This window comes from Micropterus salmoides, unplaced genomic scaffold, assembly GCF_014851395.1.
Source record: "Micropterus salmoides isolate LMB-PRFRI ecotype aquatic unplaced genomic scaffold, ASM1485139v1 Ms_hic_scaffold_8, whole genome shotgun sequence".
Classification (NCBI taxonomy): domain Eukaryota; kingdom Metazoa; phylum Chordata; class Actinopteri; order Centrarchiformes; family Centrarchidae; genus Micropterus; species Micropterus salmoides.
The window spans coordinates 20799568-20819465 of NW_024044570.1; the positions used below are offsets into that span (position 1 = coordinate 20799568).

General features: G+C 39.3%; 1 protein-coding gene across 3 annotated transcripts in view; it reads left to right on the forward strand.

Annotated features, from left to right (window-relative positions):
• The window catches only part of LOC119894006 (voltage-dependent calcium channel subunit alpha-2/delta-1), a 74003-nt gene that overhangs the window by 41665 nt on the left and 12440 nt on the right, over positions 1 to 19898 (forward strand). For 2 of the 3 annotated variants that reach the window (XM_038706483.1, XM_038706485.1), the window contains 14 exons: positions 2634 to 2792; positions 5245 to 5349; positions 5878 to 5956; positions 6426 to 6475; positions 6552 to 6641; positions 6779 to 6853; positions 6956 to 7036; positions 7271 to 7345; positions 13646 to 13717; positions 14009 to 14080; positions 14651 to 14712; positions 15157 to 15233; positions 18037 to 18097; positions 18192 to 18283. In XM_038706483.1, the coding sequence (XP_038562411.1) occupies positions 2634 to 2792; positions 5245 to 5349; positions 5878 to 5956; positions 6426 to 6475; positions 6552 to 6641; positions 6779 to 6853; positions 6956 to 7036; positions 7271 to 7345; positions 13646 to 13717; positions 14009 to 14080; positions 14651 to 14712; positions 15157 to 15233; positions 18037 to 18097; positions 18192 to 18283 (1150 nt within the window). The remainder of the gene's footprint in view (positions 1 to 2633; positions 2793 to 5244; positions 5350 to 5877; positions 5957 to 6425; positions 6476 to 6551; positions 6642 to 6778; positions 6854 to 6955; positions 7037 to 7270; positions 7346 to 13645; positions 13718 to 14008; positions 14081 to 14650; positions 14713 to 15156; positions 15234 to 18036; positions 18098 to 18191; positions 18284 to 19898) is intronic. The other variant, XM_038706484.1, reaches the window with a different exon arrangement.

The following is a 19898-nucleotide window of genomic DNA, read 5'->3' on the forward strand; positions in this document are numbered from 1 at the left end:
TTTTATTATGATATACAAACTTATCATGTCATAATAAGAAAACTTTTCTGATTATACAACAATATATTATTATTTATCCCATGTTACAATGTGATAACTTATTGTTTTAACATTAACATTTCACATAATGTGATAACATAAAACATTTCATGATATAACAGTATAAGTTGTCATATTATAACGTGAAACATTAAAATACATAGTATACTGTTATAACAAGAAAAGTTTATTGCTATAATGTGATAAGTTTGTATCTTGCAATAACGTGAAAATATCTTGTTTTAACAATAAACTTTTCAACTTATAAAGTGATACTGATCAATTTTTCTTTTTCTGATGTGGCGGCAGTACGCTTCTGTAGCTGGGAAATATGAAAACATCGCTACAATGAAGTTCAGCAGCAGTTACACTGTCAGACAGGTTGTGAACAAGCAAACAAATTAGCCAGATTATCCAAACCATCTGTAAAACTGAAAGTGCGTGCACCCGAAATGTTGGCACTAATCCACTGCTGCACAGGAAAACTGTGTGTGCACAACTACAGGTAGTATAGGATGTTAAAGTTGAGCCATGGAGGTCTGCAAACTATGATACATGTTTACAACAGTTTGTGATAAATTTGGTTAACCTGGTGCTTTGTGAATAATGAAGTGAGGACAGTGGTATTATTGCAAACAGGACGGATTAACAAAACTACAAAAATAAGACAATAGTAAATTACAATGAATCAGAATTATCCCATAATTACCTTGTCAGTTGCCAACACTCATTATTCTTTCTCTTTTTCACCCTCTCTATCTGTTTCTTTCTGTCATTGACTCACTCACTCATACACACACATGCCTTCAGTGCCCTATGTCTGGCCTTGAGGGTGTTGTAATCTGACACTAAATCATTAATCTCTGATATTACCCATAAATCCCTCCTCATTAACAGTAGCCCAGGGACTAAGTTGGCATTTGGTCATGGAAGATGCTCACACACTTCCTCAACAGCTGTGGTAGATCAGAAGAATGCTGATGGCTGTTCCTTTCGCTCATTCCTTCCCTCTCTGTCCTCATCCTCTCTATTTTTACTCTCAGTTGTGTACTCACTTGCCCTCACCCTCCCACCTCACTGAGAGCCTCCGTCACTTTTATCCAGCCGTTCAGCCGTGTTAGCTCCTGGCAGTGCTGTTAGCCAGTGTCAGTCCAGTGGGCATGCCAGAGTACCAAACCAGAGTATGAGAGAGTCCAGTGGGATTAGGGCTTGAAGATTAGCCTTCTCTCTTGTGTCATCACTAATCCGCTCCCAAGGCCTGGGCCATCTCACACACACACATACACACACACACATACACACGGCAGTTGTAATAGGATCACAAGGGAACAGTGGAATTTGTAGTAGATTGTATTCACATTTGTTTGCAAGGTCAATAACACTATCTTACAAAACACAAATATGTTTTTTTTGTAATTACACAGTAGTTTTTGTATTGTATTTTTTTATCTACAAAAATAGTGTCTTTCTTATCCCAGTTTGAATGATGTGTCACCAACACTACATGAGCTCGTTATTTCTACAGTATACAGTAGGAGATACACCTTCTCACTTTCCTGCTTCACACCCTCCGCCTTCCCTTTTTCAGTCCTCTTCCTGTCACTTTCTGCTCCTCACACTCCCACATTCCCGTTTCACCTTCTTCACTACTCCTTTTAATAGATTGTGAGATAAAAGATCTCTGTATGCTCTATTGGGGCAATGTGAACTTCCATTGTGTTTGTGCACTCGTGAGCTTTTTGTGCGTTTATGTGCTGTCGCCTTGACTCAGTCTTCTTGTCAAACCACAGCAGTTGGGATTTTGCCTTTCGGACCAATAGAGACATGTATTTCTGTCAATCTAAAAAGGAACTTCAAGGCTGCACACACTTATGCACACCCACACACACATACCGTCAGGGCTCTTTTTGCCTCCTTGCTTGTCTGTGTAGATCAGTGTTTTCAGCCTCCCTATTGGTCATCTCATGGAGACATATTGATTAGTTGAGATCGATGAGGGGCAGTATTGTTTTGGAAGATTTCTGCAACACAATAGATGTACCTGTTTACTACTCTGCTGCCCCGTGTCCTTCATATACTAATATTATATATTCTGTTCTATTATATAATTTATGCTGTCATTTGTACTTATTGTCATTGTGAGCTCTTTGAAACTGCCCTTTCTGTTCACTCCTGGACAATCTAAAAGGTTCACTTCAGATATTTAACAATTCAAATATGGACCATGAGTTAGACTTGGAGCACAGCTCAGTATAGAGGGAGGCAGGCTTTTGGTTAATGTTGGGTGGAGTGTGTGTGCATATGTGTGCTGTGGGGTGGGAATGAGGAGGTGTCACCTTTGAAAAAAAATGGTATTGTTGCTTAACCTCGTTCTTATATAGCAGAATCTTGTTTCCATGGGTACCAAATCGTTGAGCTGTGAGGATGTGAAGCAATTAGTGGGGCTTGATGAATGTGTCTGTTTTCCACTGCCTAATAACATCCAAGGCCAGGTGTGTGTTTGTGTGTGTGTGTGCGTGCAGCATTTGTGTCATGTCTTACATATACACACATGTCCTTGTATGAATGATTTGTGTTTGTGATCTGTTCCCCAGTTTAACACCAGGGTGAAGAAGACGGCGTGTTTCGACCATCTGGTTCAAGCCAACGTGAGGAACAAGAAGCTGCTGAAGGATGCTGTACAGAACATCACAGCTAAAGGAATTACAAACTACACAAAGGGCTTTGAGTTTGCTTTTGAGCAGCTCTCTGCAGTAAGATTTTCCAGTTTCCTGTTTTTGTTTATGAAAAAACACGTCATTTTGTCACACTTAAGTGTAATGAGCGTTTTGAATGAGTGTTACCTTTCATGCATCCATATTGTCAACTGCAGCAGAGCATTGTCTTTCACTGCCATCTGCTGGTTGAATGTGTTACCTCGGCTCAACTGGACAGACAATGAAAGAAATACTAGATTGTTGCAGATGAATGACCACACTGAAACGCAAAGCATTGGAAGTGGATTTGTTTAACAGATCCAATTAAAGTAACATGGGTGATCCACAGAATCATGCCTATACAGTAGGTTAAGAAATGTGCCTTAATATAAAAAAGATACTTATCTTAATAGGGTATGATTTGATAAGAAATGTTAAGAAGTCTGAGGCTGAGCAGTTCCTAGAAGCTGCACTGTTTGTAACAGCCCACAGTTTCATTGCTTTGGATTGAACAAACAAGGGTGGCACTAGAGGAAAGCCTGTTGGCCCATCCAAATAAAAAGGTTATTTCCCTTGGGGGGCGTGAATGTTTCTGAGGTAGAGATAAAACCATGCATATTTACCTTACCTTAAAGGAACATGTGTAATTCCTGGCCACATGCCTCAAACAAATAGGAGGCAGTGTTTCACCTCCTCCTCCCCCTTCAGCCAAGCTACTCTCTAAGTGATTCTGCTGTTGTACTCTTTTCTAATCACATGTAATGTTAGAGCATATCTTTACAATAACCTCATAAATTAAGCTTTTTATTATGCATTACCTGCATTAACAGGTGTCGCTTTTTCTGCAACAAAGAAGTTAAAAAGTGCATCACTTTGTATGATGATTGCCTGTGTGTGTCTGCACCTCTCTGTCACTCTGTTTAGACACAACTGACAAATGTGTGGAATAAGTACTGAATTTAAAAAACACAATAACAAACAGCAGTGATAATATTTCTAATAATTATAGTGGATGGGTAGATTTTGATATTTCATCATGTGTGGGGAATTGAAACTCCAGAATAGCAGTGAGAGGGACAGATCAAAAAGATTGCCAAGCATGGGATGCCTATTTCATCATTCATCATCATCAGAATCAGATAATTTATATAATTTACAATATCTCATTTATATCATTAATAGTAAGTTATCAGTGTGTTTTTGTGCCAGATTCGCTTATGGCTCTTCCTACACCTCGCTGTGTCTGAACAGCCTGGTTGGTTAAAGAGGTGGTATTATGGTTTTTGGCTTTTTCCCTCTCCTTTATTGAGTTATATATCTTTTTCGTGCATGTACTAGGTTTGCAAAGTGAAGAAGCCCAACGTCCACCCCAAAGGGAGTTCCCATCTCCCACAGAAAACTCTGCTCTGAACTGCCTGAAAACAGCTCGTTTGTAGTCCAGCCTTTACTTCCCTTTCTTGTGACGTCACAATGAAAGTACGTGTCATAATGCTCGTCGAGCGACTAGTCCGACACGCCCTCAAATACACCGGTGGAAAAACACTGAGCTGCAGCACACCTCTCCTCTCCCTTCCAAACACTAGCTACGCTCCAAGCAGTCAATGGACATGAAGTTGTTACTGTGATGTAGAGACAGAGGTCAGTTAAAACTTTATGGATGAAAGATACTTTTGTTACAGATTAATAACTCACCATTCTGAAACTCTCGGCAACATGTAGCCTACAGCTGAATCAAAGCTGTTTACCGTCTTTTTGCTGACCCGCCTTTCTCTGCTTCTGATTGGCTAGTAGTCCTTAACTAGGAACTGCGCATGTGCAACTCCCAACAAAGATCATTTACAGACAAGATATATCACTCCATAGCTAAAACGAGGCGTTCAACACAGGGTGAAAAGAGGAGCTGCAGCAATGTGCAGTATGACAAAAATATTAAAAATTAAACCATGTAAACCTGTTCTGGTACAACCCCTAAATAGGATTTTGAACCTGAAAATGAGCATAATACCACCTCTTTAACATCAGTTCCGAAAGGAAGCGGGCAACACTTCAGGGCACAGACTGGAGAGTATAGTGACTCACTATCGCATCTTGAGGCACAAGTGGTATTTCAAGACAGGACGGGCCACGGCTAGTGGGTTAGCATGCTAACTTTAGTAGATATCTCTGCAGCACAATAAATAGACGTCTTTGACATGATGTCAGAACAGTCACTTCTTGATCACGTTAGTTCATTTTAGTTTAAATCTTTTTTTTTTGTTTTTAAATTCTGGCCAAATCTTACACTTTGTACCTTTAAGTGTTGATTAACCAGCGTTTTGACTTGATAATGACACAAGACGAGGTCACCAAAACAACAAGTATGCAAAGTTTTATGAGAGTGTGAATAGGTGTTTCACTCTGGGCCAAAATTTGATGGGCCGACCAAAAGTCTTTTCATCATACCTTGCAACTGCCTGGTGAAAATAAATTATACATTCATTAGAAAATCATCTCATTTTCTTTTTACTAGACTAATGTGAGCAGAGCAAACTGCAACAAAATCATCATGCTGTTTACTGATGGAGGAGAGGAAAGAGCTCAGGCAATTCTGGAGAAGTACAATGCTGACAAAAAGGTATGTTGAAAACACACACACACAGAGACTGGGGCGTATGATATTGCAGTGTGAATGGTTTGCTTTTGTCGACGAGGATGTGCCCCCGTTGTAGTTTTTATTAGACTCAGCTTTTTGGAGCTCCCTTTGGATTACAACTTCCATGTGCATATCCTCCCTACCCAAAAATGTGTGCAAAAGGCAAATGAGGTTCCTACATATTGTGTAAAACAAAGAACTACTCTCTCACATGCACACACATGCACACCAACACAGTCATGCACATACATGTGTACATGCACGAGGTTGAGAATATGAGCAGGTTAAACACACATAACAACGTCACTGTCAAAACAGTATATACAGTTGAGCACTTTTTTTATTAAAATGTATCACATATTTTGACTGTGACTTTTTGAATGTTAATTCCAGTTGATCTGAAATATTATGACTATTATCATCATAATACATTAAAACAATCATAAATATTAAATTAAGAGAAGAGGATATGTCATGATACATAATATTAAATTTAATCCTATGCTCCAGGTGAGGATCTTCACCTTCTCAGTAGGACAGCACAACTATGATAAAGGACCAATTCAGTGGATGGCCTGTTCTAACAAAGGTACAGCACAGATCACGGCACACACCAGTCCAGTACTGAGTGTTGGAGTTTTGTTTCAATTCTTGCATTAGATTAAGTTGTATTTAACAGTAGACTAGATCTTGGCAGTTTCACTACATTTATACTTTGTTTCAACCTACTCCAAGGGTAGTATAAAACAATTCCTCAAGTACAAGAATGGTTAAAGAAGACAGTGTGGTGAAGTAATAATGATAATAATTATAGAAACAGAGGACCAGCCTTCTTATGTCTTTGGCCAAATGTTTTTCTGTGCCTGACAACTCACCTGACCCTAAACAAAGAGACATAAAGCAGTAGAACACCACTCTAGTATTTCAGGCTGTATCCTCCCTCCTTACTTTGTGGTTACTGGTATGTTGTCGTCTTTATTCCTCCTGTTGTTATGATATCAATGTATGATTGAAGCATTAAGTTTTGGTTAAATGACAGCATCTGATCATTTGTCCAGGTTACTTCTATGAGATTCCTTCCATCGGGGCCATCAGAATAAACACACAGGTGAGAACATGATTCATTATTTTTCACATTCATTTAGCGCTTAACATTTTGACAGCATGGTGTTTGTTGAATTTAGGAGTACCTGGATGTCCTGGGAAGACCAATGGTTCTGGCAGACAAGCAGGCCAAACAAGTCCAGTGGACCAATGTATACCTTGATGCTCTGGTATGACACTTTTTAGTCCTATAATTCATTTGAAAAATGCTCAAGTTAAATGACACAGACATTTTGTTCCTGTCATGTTCATTTTAACGTGATAAGATTCCTGAGTTGAGAAGTGTGTTTGTTTGAATCTCCATCAGGAACTGGGTTTGGTCATCACTGGAACTCTACCTGTCTTCAACAAAACAAAGACCAAAGATGACAGGAATGGGGAGGTGCAGTAAATAAATGCTTAAACACATAACAAGTGGAGTCAGTAGTAGCAGGACCTAATGAGTATGGTTTTCCTCATCCTTTTCCTTCATACTTTCTTTTAGCACCAGAACCAGCTGATTCTCGGTGTAATGGGGATTGACGTGTCTCTGGATGACATCAAGAAGCTCACGCCACGCTTCACGGTGAGTTTAACAGCCAAATGTGATCACATGCATGCAGACAAATGTATTTATGAAATCAAGTCTTAGGACTTGCTCAGGTGTGAGGAACTTGCACTTGTCATCAATTACGGTCCTTTTGTTTTATGTTATACTCTCGTTTTTGGTACCCTAGAGGCCCTCTTTTACATGTTTTGTACAGGTTTTCTCGACACAAATATTTAATTTCCTTCTCCTCTGTTCATTTTTTTGCTTCAGATTGGTCCAAATGGATATTACTTTGCCATTGACCCCAATGGGTACGTCTTGCTGCACCCCAATCTCCAGCCAAAGGTATGGCATCTGGCCATATCACTTTGTGTGGCTCAACAGGTCCATGTTTTGAAGCATTATATTATATTCTGACTTTTCCACATGGATGTTGAAAATCCAACTGGACTTGGTTGAAGATACTCAAAGAAGTTTCGCCTCCCATCCAAAAGGCTTCTTCAGTTCTTGGATGAGAGGCAAAATGTCTTCAAGTATCTTCAACCAAGTCCAGTTGCCCTTGATTTTTAACCTTGCTTGGATGACTGGCAACCTTCACAGACATTCCACATGGTTACACAATAACTGCTTACACTCACTGAATAATATGCAGGCTCGCAGATGGTGCAGCCTCTTTTCAAACTTTTCCATGGGCCATCACCTCATCAATCTTTGTAAAGAGAATATTTCCCCAGTTGGAGTATGACTTGATATCATCAGTACTCAGATGTCAGCTAGAAGGTCGCTCATTACCATGTGAGATAATAAAGATGTAGACTTGGCAGCAATGTGGCATATATGTTTAAGAATAAAGGATAAAAAGAGGCACTGTGGTGTACAGTAGAGATAATTTGTTTGAAAGTTAAAGTCTTACACCCCAGAATATAATTTAATTTGTTCCATCATGGGAATATATGAAGCTACTGCTGTTTGTATTTCTTATTTACATAGATTTGGTTTTGTAAGATAACTTTAGATAGACTTTATAGTTTTTTAACTTGCTTTAAGCCAGTTCAATTTATTAAACATTTTTGATATGATAACATGTAATAAACAAGGCTCAATATTGAAATAATATGGAAATATCCAACAACTCAAAAACTTAATGTCACTTACTTTATCAAAGGCCCTGCGTAGTCTTACAATTCCTCAAATAAATGCAGCAGGACCTGTAGCCACTGGCAGGTATTAGGATGTGTCCTTGACCCCACAAGAGGTTTCAACGCTGCCTTTAGCCCAAGGCGAGCAGGTTCTGACCGGCTGTACATTGGCCATGTGCTGCCCAGGACTGAGTTCTGTGTTCACGGTCATGATATTCAGAGTGGCACCTCCCTGGATCTTTTTTTTTCAACCTGTCCTGCCCAGCAGCCTGGTATAGAGTATGATGAGCTGGATACCATATTGTGCCAGACAGATTTTACTTTAATAAGAGAGTATTAATATACTCCTCTGTCTGTTTTATTATTTATTTAATTATGTACTGATTTGTCACTGGGCCGCACAAACAGACAGCACAGAGACAGGACAACACCTGCAAGAGAAGGGGGATGGAAGGTGGGGACAACAAGGAATAGCAGAGGGAAACACCAATTACAGAAAGCAACGAAACCTGCAATAGAACGGGGAGGGGGGCTTGGGGAGTAGAAAAACAACAACAAACAAACAATAAAAATAATAATAATAATAAAAGGCAACCAGCCGAACAGCAGCAATAAACAGCTGACATAGTGAGACAACTAAGAAACAGTAAAGCACAATAAATAAGCAACACAGCACAGGCATGAGAGCTGGAATAATAACAATTAATTTAAATAAGTAACTGAACGAAAAGCATCAGGAATAATTCTACCAGGGATAACCTAAATTTGTTTGTGTCTATGTGTGAGACTGTGTGTGTCTGTGTGCGTGTGGGTGAATATGTCTATATGTGTGTGTGTGTACATGTGTGTGCGCATAAGCCTGTTAAAGAATGTTGTTGTTAGTGAGAGCGGGACGCCACGACACACACACACACCGACCCCAGAAACAGGCAGGCAAGAACCCCAGTAGCCAATACTGAAACACTAGATCTACATTAAGTCAAACACTTACGGATAAAATTATTTGGATCCTCATTTTGAGTTTTATTGGCGCGTTAATTCACATGTTGCTAAAGCACAATAAATCAAGTATTGGTAGATAACTATGACTCTAGGCTCCTAGACTTGAAACAGGAGGAATGAGATGTTACTCATACAGAGACAGTAGGAAAAAATATAGTGGTCTATAATAGTGAACAAGAAAGAAAATAAGGTGATTGTGTTGTTGATTACGGAAACTAGACATGCAAGATATTTATAAATGTTTATATGTTTATGTCCTTCTGTTTTTCCCTTTTAATGCAGTGGTTAGTTAGTTATTAGTTAATTGTGTGTGTGTGTGTGTGTGTTTATGTAGAAATACTTTTCAAAATGGTTACAGCTGGGAGTGACCAAATGTATGTATTTAAAATCATGATTGTATGTGGACTTTGTCACACTGTGACATCATCCCTGTGCATCTTTTTATAATTTTCCTAGAAAAGGATCCGTAACAGGAAGCTCAGGCTCAGTTATAAGTATGCTGTGACTTTTCACGAGGTGAGACAAACTAGAACTAGTGTAGAAGTAGTCCCTAAAGGTAGTGATGTAGAGTTTTGTATATTGTGGCCCCACAGATATAATATTCAATAGACAGGGGAGAGCGGGGTAATTTTTCACGTGTAAGTTGTCACATTGTTAGTAACTCTAACACTAGAGGCTCTAAATCAAATAGCCTTTTTGTGTGACTACTTGTTCTGTCGTCAGCTTCCTGTTAACATGAGGTTAAGGTAACTCTAATCTGAGGTGAGCACGCTTTCCTTATTTTTTCCACTTCAAAAGTAAAAAAAAATAGAGGAGACAATAACATGTCTTTTGATACTCTATCTGAAGGGCTTTGTTGAGTCAGTTTGTGACGTGTCAGTTTGGGCAAGTTATCACATGTGACAACTTTCCCCAGTACTAACAAACACAAAAAATCATTGTGATTTTATGTAATTAGCTCTCACAACAGTATTAAATTATACTATAAATAGAACATTATAGCTACAGTTTATTTGTAATCGCATTGAGGAAATATTTTGAAGTTTTTGAAGGAAGGAAGGTAAGAATGGTTAGAAATTAGCAACGAAAGACAGAGCATGGCAGCACACCACCTGAAATAATGTTAAAGGCAGTCAGCCAGGTGAAGTTTCAGAACAAATTAATCAGGAGTACAGCAAGGGATTTAGACAAAAAAATTACCATTCTCTGACTCGTTTCTGTCAAAAGATTACCAGAAAAGAAACTGAAAGTCAGACAGCCATGCCAACAACAATGGTTGGTTATACTACACCACGGAATAATTTTTCCCCTGGTTTGGAGAAGCCGTCTGTTGAGTATATTACCAGGTCTGACATTTATTTTGATCTGTCGCCAAATAAGGTCAGAAGATTTGCCTATCGGTTTGCTGCAAATCAGCTGAAGTTCGAACCTATGTGGGCAGAAAAACTACCCTTCTCAACTGAGAAAATGTTAATGCTTTCTTGGGCAATGTAGACAATGTGTTAAAGAGATATGAGTTTGGACCACAAGACATATGGAATGTTGATTAAACTGGGGTGACCGCTGTACATAATCCTGAAAAAGTGGTGGCCAGACGTGGATTCAAACAAGTAAGGGACACTGACCTCTGCTGAAAGGGTCACTTCTCCCCCTTGTCAACTTCCGCAATCATTTCCTGATCAGTGGGCCGTCTGGCAAGCAAATGAGAAGCAAATCACCTAGATGGATGAAAGATACTTTGTTGACTTCCTGAAACATTTCAATGAACATGCAAAGTGCTCAAAGGAGAAGCCCTGTTTACTCTTTGTATCAACAACGAGTTGCATCTGTCCATTGATGGACTCAATTATGCCAAAGAAAATGGCATAATTATGCTGTCATTCCCTCCCCACTGCTCACATTGACACCACTGATGATGACAAATTATGTGCCCAAGACTTCCTTCTTTCATTTGGTATGACATTTATACCATTGTGTATGGTGCCCAGTAAATGCTAGACAGTGTGAAGTGTGACAACATACCCCGCTCTCGCCTACACCAGCAGTCACTGTAGGTTCACTAACAAAGACCATGCCAATGTGAGGTATAAAAAGGTAGTTTATTCTAATGAGAAGTATTTATGATGAAGGGGTCGAGAACAGAGGGATGAAGGGGGTTGTTTAGGGTTTGGTTGCCAGAGCGGCTAGGAACCCGGGGGTCTAGACCCAGGGTGGGGGCTCATCTCGATAAGCAGCTTACTTATCATCCCCCTGTGTTTCCTATGGTAGAAAAAGAACAGTTACTTGGTGGAATTTATTAACTCTAGCTTGCATGTCTTTGACGGTGGGAGGAAACCAGAGCGCCTGGCGGTAACCCACTGGGGGAACATGTAAACTTCACACAGAAAGGCAAGTGACAAGTGAGAAAAACAAGAAAGAAAGGGGTTAGATGAGGTTATCTACGTATGTGCAGGTGACTCGGTTAGGAAAGCACAGATGGAGGAATTAAATGAGGCGCAGGTGGTTGAATTAGTGAGAGAGAGAGAGAGAGAGAGGCATGGTCTTGTTCCAGAACTTTATTTATATAACTTTATGTTGAGGGTAATATTATGTATCTATTATGTGATCTATGACATTATGTCTGACTTCCCTAAACTGAAGTGACATTATTCTGCAGCTTGTAATGAAGACTGTGGTCATGGACATTTTTTCAGTTTTGTAATTGCTAGGAGAAAGTAAGTGACAAATCCTGGTGATTTGTCAGTCACCTATAGTCACCACCATGGCTTGCACCTAAATAAGGGTTGGCAGTGATCCTTCATGGTCTATTTAAAATATTTGATGATTCAGCATTAATTACTTAAAAAAAAAAAAAGAAATATACAAATGGTTACGTTAATAAAAACTTTACTAACTGAAAGAGTACGTTTTTTGGGATGTTGTTGATAGTTTGTGTGATATCACACACAAAATCATTATCAGAATTTCAGAATATCAGTTTAATTTAGTATTATTCAACAGCATTGCTATAATTGTTAATTTCCCATCAACTCTCTGTAATGCGTGTGTGTGTGTGTAAGGCTCGGAGGGCAGCCTGTCAATCACTCACTGTCTCATTGAATCAGCCAAATGGGAGATTTTGTGAATACTGATGGTGAACTTGGGCCCTTTGAACATTCTCCTTGTCTCCCTCTCTCTAGCTCAGCAGTGGCTCTTTCTGTATTCCATTATGTTTGTACATGTTCCATATTCATCAAATAAATCTGCCATGTTGTAGCAACTTTTTTATTTTGACCTCACACCTCAGCTCACCTTAACACATCTCTTGCTAACAGTGTTCTCTCACTCTTTAATATTTTCTCTTTTAATCTTGTTGCTCTTCTTTTCCCGCTCCTCATTTGATCTCTTTCACTTTGCCATTCACGCCATCCAGTGTTCCCAGTTTTCATTCTTTTCATAGTCTCTCCCGTCTTTCTTGTATGGTTGTTTGATGTTTCATTCTGTATCACACAAGTGCTTCACCTCTTGATCTTTTATTCTTTCTTTTCTCATTTTCATGTTGAGATGCTTCATCTTAACCATCTTCCTTTGCTGCTCCATTTCATTTCACTTACCATCAAATGTAAGGAACTCAGCTCATGACATTTATTTGATTATTTTGTTTATTGCTTTACTTGTCCATCTGCTGATTCACACTTTATATGCTAATATCCCCTGCAGTTCCCCTGCAGCAAAGCTCTATTCCTCAATCTCTTGCTTCCTTTAAAGTTAAAATTGTGATTATTGATTTTCAGAGTAACTGATATATGTCAAACTAAAAACAATGCAGAAAACACTGTATTAACACTGGTATGCATCACCCCACTTTTTGAGACACAGAATGAACAAACGCTGTGGAGGACAGACTGGTATCAGATTCCATGTACTGCTGTTTTATGGAAAGCACTAGATTACTGCTACCATTTTATACTACCATAAAGCCACTCAGACGTATAGGGTTTTTAAGAGAGGACATTAATAGGGTCCAGTGTCACTTTGTATCAAATCTGGTTCAGCTGTGTCTGGTGTCACAGATATGTTGTCAAAACACTGCCATATGGTACTCTCTATCTTTTATACCATGGATTTGATTAGATTCATGTGTTTGCTTGGCAATGCTTGGCAATGCTCCTGACATAAATACAAAAGGACACTGTGGGTAAAATAATTACCGTCCACTATATGTTACTCAATGCAGTGGGAGTACTAAGATGCAGAGGAATATTCTTACTATGGCTGATTGCCATAGTAAGAACCCATCTCTGAATAACAATTGTAAAATGGTCCACCGCTTTTTATAACATTTTACTTTATCATCTCAGCAGGCTTTAGATAGAGTGATATTAAAGTAGGTTATTACATAATAAACTTTGCTTCCAGCCACATGAAAAAAGCTTAAACTAAAGGGTTCTTCTTCTTTGTTTTGTTCACATCAATCATGTTATGTGTCATCACACATCGTACTGAAATATCATCCTTTCCACAGAATCCTAAATTCCAGGAACCTGTTACCCTAGACTTCCTGGATGCTGAGCTGGAGAATGACATCAAAGTGGAGGTAGAGTGTGCGGATACATGTAAATCCCCCCATACACACAAACAAACACACACACCACACACATGCTCAAACCAAAGTACAAACACATTCAAGCAGGTATTCAGATGTCAGATGACTTATGACTCTTAGTAAAGCTATCGTGATCAGGCCCTGCACGTTATTTACTTAGTGTCCCTAACTCTTTAGTATGAGTTTATGAGACAGAATGTTTTCAAATCTGCTGATAGTTAATCAGATCCAGTGACACTCGAACTACATGCTTACTGTCTGTTTCTTTGTCTCTCCCTATAGATCAGGAAAATGATGATTGATGGTGAGACAGGGGAACGTACCATTCACACTCTGGTGAAAACTCAGGATGAGGTAAGAGAAATACTGGAAGGGGCCTAACATATTACACTAGAGTATGTTGGGGAGCTTTATTTCTTTGAATGCTTTTGTAGCAGTCTCCTATCATGCTTCTGCATATTCTGCAGTGACGCTGCAGAGATGTTCTCAGACACTGTAAAATAGACACACTGGGGCAGAAATAACAAAATATTTTCAATGCAACATTGTATCTACCATCCAACATTTATCAGGCTAATTGACTTCATTTTTGAAATGCACGCATTATGCTTTCCACTTGCATTTCGTGTTCCTACATATTCAAAGTTGCTCTGCTAGATATTGTTTTGTTGTTTGCAGTAGCTAAGGTAATCTTGCAGTGAAGATAGCTTAGCTTATCTGTCCACTAATACAAGACAAAGAGAAACAGAGAAAAAAAACACAGATGAGCTAATGATGTGCCAGACGTCCTTATTAGAGCTGAAAATTGTCTTTTTATAATCTCATTTTCACCTAGATGTTATACAGATATATGAAAGAAATTACTTACATTACCGTTACAAAGCAATTTTGGATGTCAGTTCTTGTGTATATCATCTTTGGCAGAGGTACATAGATCGAGGAGTCAGAACCTACACGTGGGCACCAGTCAATGGAACAGATTACAGGTGAGCCATCTCAGCATTTTTGTAATATTTCTTTATGGTTCATTAAGCTCTCTCTGTGTCACTTAAGACACTTCACTGCCACCAACTACTGAGAGCACTCCAGCTGATGGAGGACACTACTTAACCCAACAGGGGTCACTCTCTTGTTTCTAAAATCAGGCTCTGCTTGGTGAATGGGAATTACATTTAATAGATAATTTTTGCATTCCACTGAACATGCAGAAAAGCATGGCTTAGAGAAAAAAATATTTAGATACCGTATAGAAAAAATCGTCTTTCATTTTCTCTTTTGGTTGATAGAAATTCAATATAAAGACATGCCGTATTTAAAAGCACTTCACAGAACATTTTGGAAATGTCGCATGCTTTGAATGATGATGAGTTTCAGTTTCCTAAAACAAATGACAATGACAAATGAATGTGGTGTGACTGTCATTTCTGCAGCCTGGCTCTTGCTCTGCCTAAGTACAGTGAACACTTCATTCAAGCTAAACTGGGGGACGACATGAAACAAGCTATGTGTGAGTATAGCATACTTTATTTATTTATTTAACCTTTTGAACAGGAAAGTCCCATTGAGACACAGTCTCTTTTACAAGGGAGTTCTGCATACACCCTCACAATAAACAGTGTGCAAACATATCAGTCAGATTTTATTTTGCTGGTGCCTCACAACCAACTCCCATGCATGCTTTCTATGGGTCATACTCTCGAGTATCTCCTCTTGCTTTGTATCACTCGCTCCTAGCTGGAACCTCAACCACTCCTTTGTATTTGCTTCTCAGATCAGCGAATCCCCACAGGGCTTTTCTTTTGTAGTGTAACCCACTGGTCAGTCGCCCTGCACTCCCACACACACTCATCCACATGCTTTCCTTCTCCCAGACCCAGTTCAAGCACTAGCTCTTTTGATCTTGTCAACATTTTGCTCTTCTCTCCTTCTTCACTCCCCTCTTCTGGCCCTCCTGCTGACTTAGGAGAAGACGAAACCTCCCACACCTCCTCTCCCTGCTCATTATCGCCTCTCCTACCAAACATCTTCGTCTTCACTCCACCCTTTTCACAATGTTTCAGTGGCCAATTCCATCTCTCTAACTCCCTGTGCCTTAAGCCTATATTTTCCTTCCTAAATTTGTCATGGGGTAACATGGTATCCAAAGCAGACAGACATTACTCTTTACTTTTGTCTGTCTTTCTGTTTTTCTCTGTCTCTCTGTCTAACCTCTCCTCACCTCATTCTCTGTATTCCTCCTGATATCCCTCCCCTCTCCCAATCTTTTCTTTTTCTTCAGATATTGTTTTTTGCTCTGTTTGTGCTCTCAAGGCTGTCTCAGTCTGTGATGCACTCTGCTTCTCCTTACAGCTCAGAACATAGCTAATAACCACAAGGACAAAACTCATTCGTATACACACAAACTATATTTGCAACTGTCACTTTTCTTTGCATTTTGATTCTAAAGCAAGTTATTCTGTCCTGTCCTGCTTACACACTGGAATTTTACAGCTTCTTCTTGGGGCAAGTACTTAATTTTCTCTGTCCTCTGTCATCCTCTTGGCGTATGATGCTCCTCCACTGCATAAGCATGTTTGTCTTCTGCATGTTTGTTTGATTACATATGGATGTATTGATGGTTGGATGGACTGACTCTGACTCTGAGGTATGGTTGGACAGTGTAGATGCATGCGGGGGATAGTCGCTTTGATTAAGGGATATAATTAGTAGAAAAACACTGGAATCAGCACATAACCATCTGGCTTTAGTGGATTTTTCATAACTTTTATGCGAAACCACACAGCATAAACAGCTAATGGTACAGTTATTCCAACAGATGAGATTTTGAGTGTTTCGGTCTCTGTATCACTCCCTCTCTGCCATAACGAGTCTGTCACTGTGCCATAAAGCCTGTCAGAACGTTTACAGGCCTGTTAAAGAAAGTAACACACCATGCCTTGCTGCCATAGACGACTCCGATAGTGAGTTTGGGACTCTAAAGTTCTCTGTACAGCCATCTAAAGTTTCACACTGGAGCCAGACCTCCAATACCTCGATCCGTCTTACCATGTTTCTGCAGTAGGTGGTTCCTGCAGCCACTTGTCCTCTTAATACATTAAGGAGGGTCCCTAGCCGAGGGTGTGATGGATGAACATAGATTTTTTTTTCCTCCATATAGCAGGAACGCTGCATGCATTGAATCAATGATCTAATACTGCGGTTGGAGAGATGGTGACAGAGAAGTAAAGAGCCAGAAACAAGAGAAAGAATGTATGGTGTGGAAAACGATTGGACATAGAGACACCCTGCCCCGACTATAGAGACAGAGGGACAATGAATCTGCCTGTTGTGTTTTATGTGAAGGACATTGTTTCATCCTGCACCAGATTTCCATGACCCCGAGGAAACTCGGTGCTCAGTAATTTTTTTCACAGACTGCGCCACACGACTCAATATATCTTAAAGGCAATGTCCAAAATGTCTCCATTTTAAGAGACCAGTGAATGATGGCCGCTGATGCCTGTCATGTCATTTATGAGATACGAATTACCAGACAGTATTTTAAATGGAATCCAGAGCCAGGGCAGACAAAGCATATAGTGGAAGGAATTTTCTTTATTACTGCTGCATGTTTACATGTTGTTTCCTTCCATACCCATGCTGTAGTCCCAGATCATGTCCTGTTCTGCATTTCTAGAAAGTGCACAGAATCTTTTTTTTTAATATTCAGACTTTGCCTGTTAGAGCTAATATTCTTTCATTGTAGCATTGTATTTTATTACATACCGTGGGAAATATCTACAATTTTCAGCATATTTTACAAGGTATGACATCATTTGTCAGATGATGAATGCATTTTTATCACCATTTGTCTTTACTACTTTCTCCTCTCCTCATCTCTTTCTCTCTGGGGTCACAACAGGGCAAGAAGGCAAGTATTTCTCACTTAGTTATTCTCTCATAGCTCCCCACTGCACCTCCATCCACACTCTCTACCTTAATCTATCACCTCATATCTGTCCAATATTTTATGTGTCTCTGCGTGTGTGTGTGTGTGTGCATGTGTGTGTGAGGGGGGGTGCTTTCACCTAGAGTATGGACACTGCTGTGTCCGCGTATTGCTCACTGGTTTTACTTAAAATGTGACATGACCATCGACTTGTCATGTGTTTTTGGATTCAAGTAGTCATCTCACAGCACAAATAGCAGTGCATTTACACTATTTCATAAATCGAGATCACACTTCTTAGCACCTAATCCGCAGTGTGGAATATCCACCATCTTATCAATTATAGGATGAGTCTAAAGCAGGTGTTTTGTGTTTCCAAAAGCCATGGAAACTATACAGCTGGAGAAGTTTGATGACTTTGGTTACACCTACATCGCTCCAAGGTGAGTGATCCCGACACTACTGTACAAACCCACTTTCACTATACAGGAACAAACAAGAGGCTGAGATTGAAACTGATCAATACTGTTTCTTCAGGGAGTACTGCAAAGAGCTGAAGTTGTCACTCAACAACACCCAGTTTCTCCTCGACTTCAGCCAGTACATTGATAGAAACACTCCAGATGCATGTGAGTCATGCATCTTTTTCACTGTTATTTCATATTTGCACTGGTTGTGATGTCAGCTTGCTGCACTGTTTGTATTCATATGAGTATTATAATACCACTGACCCCCACAATGTCACCTAAATCAGTATACAGTGTGTTGCACTGCTATGTGTGCAATAATAAGAGTGGAAGTTTGTGTGTATGCAAACATGCATGGTATGTTTTACTGTTAGTATGGTTTTCACTCTGACTTCACGTAAAGATCTACATCTGAAGGTCAGAGCATGACTTCATTAGAATAGTGTGGTCTAAGCAGAGTGACATCAGCCTGATCAACTGAGTTTCCTAGAAGCCTGATGCTGTGATGCTACACAATGGCTTATGATGTTTGATTAGTCATCGTCTAATGGCTCTTCCCCCTAGTATGGCTTACCACCATCATCCAGGTAATGGATCTTGGTATCCTCGATCCATTTTAACCCAAGTTCAAGCCATATACATTATTATCATTAATGCCCTTCTTGTTGCTGTTGGTCCAGTACTTATGATACGTAATTTATTTTGAGTCAGACCCGGGTTGTGGTCAGATAGTTTTTTTGCTTAGTAAGGTTCTTTACTGTGTGAGTGAAATGACCTGGGTGTATCTAAGTGGCAGCCATGATAAAGTATGTTCAAATTCTCTAATTGCTGGGGAAATGTGCTTCAATGCTTCCTTTCATATGTCCTTTAGCATAACCTACACTGGACCATCCTTTACAAAAAAAAAAAGGAGATAATGCTAATAATAATGTCCCACAATTCTGTGTGACAGCAACATTAAAAGCGATGCACCATTCGGGCATTCATGAAGAGAAACTTTCAACACGACCGACATGTCCAACTTTGGAACTTTGTAGTTTCACCACTCCATTTCCAAATGTATTGACATAGATATTAAATGCACCTTTTGTGGCACTGAGGCATTTATTTTGTCACTGGCCCTTGTCATCTGTGATTTAGAGGGACATAGAGAAGTTTGTTTAGAACGAGACTGGACATTCTTTAACAATTATCCTTGAAGACATTGCTACTCACTTCAAATATAATAATAAACCTTTAAGTTACCTGACAGATCTTTTACTTGTAGTTGGTAAAACAGACAAAACAAAAGGCAAGATTCTCTGTCCTACCCAAGCCTTGGTATTTTTCTGGTTGTATTCAATTTCTACATAGATACATTAACCCTTATGACAAACAAAACAAGTGAACACACACTGTTATATTTGAAAGATTTTTGTGTGGAACCATGATATTGACTTTCATTGATGTTATTGTTTATTTATCATGTTTAGACACTTTTTTGTTATTTAATTTAATTTGTTTACTTCCTTTTCTTCGATTGATATCTAATGTGTTTTACACACATTGGAATCTTAAAGAAGAATGTCCAATCAATCTGTCTACCAGCTGAATGTCTGTATTTTTATAATGTTTCAACACAGTAGACCCACATCAATAACATCCGCCATCGCATCATTATGTAGCCTAGTGTAAGTGCTGCCAGATTCTCTTAGCACTTTATGAATTCTGCCTTACATCTTTCTTTTACCTTGTGATGTTTTCCATCAAGGCTGAATGTTTAGGAAAAGACATAGAA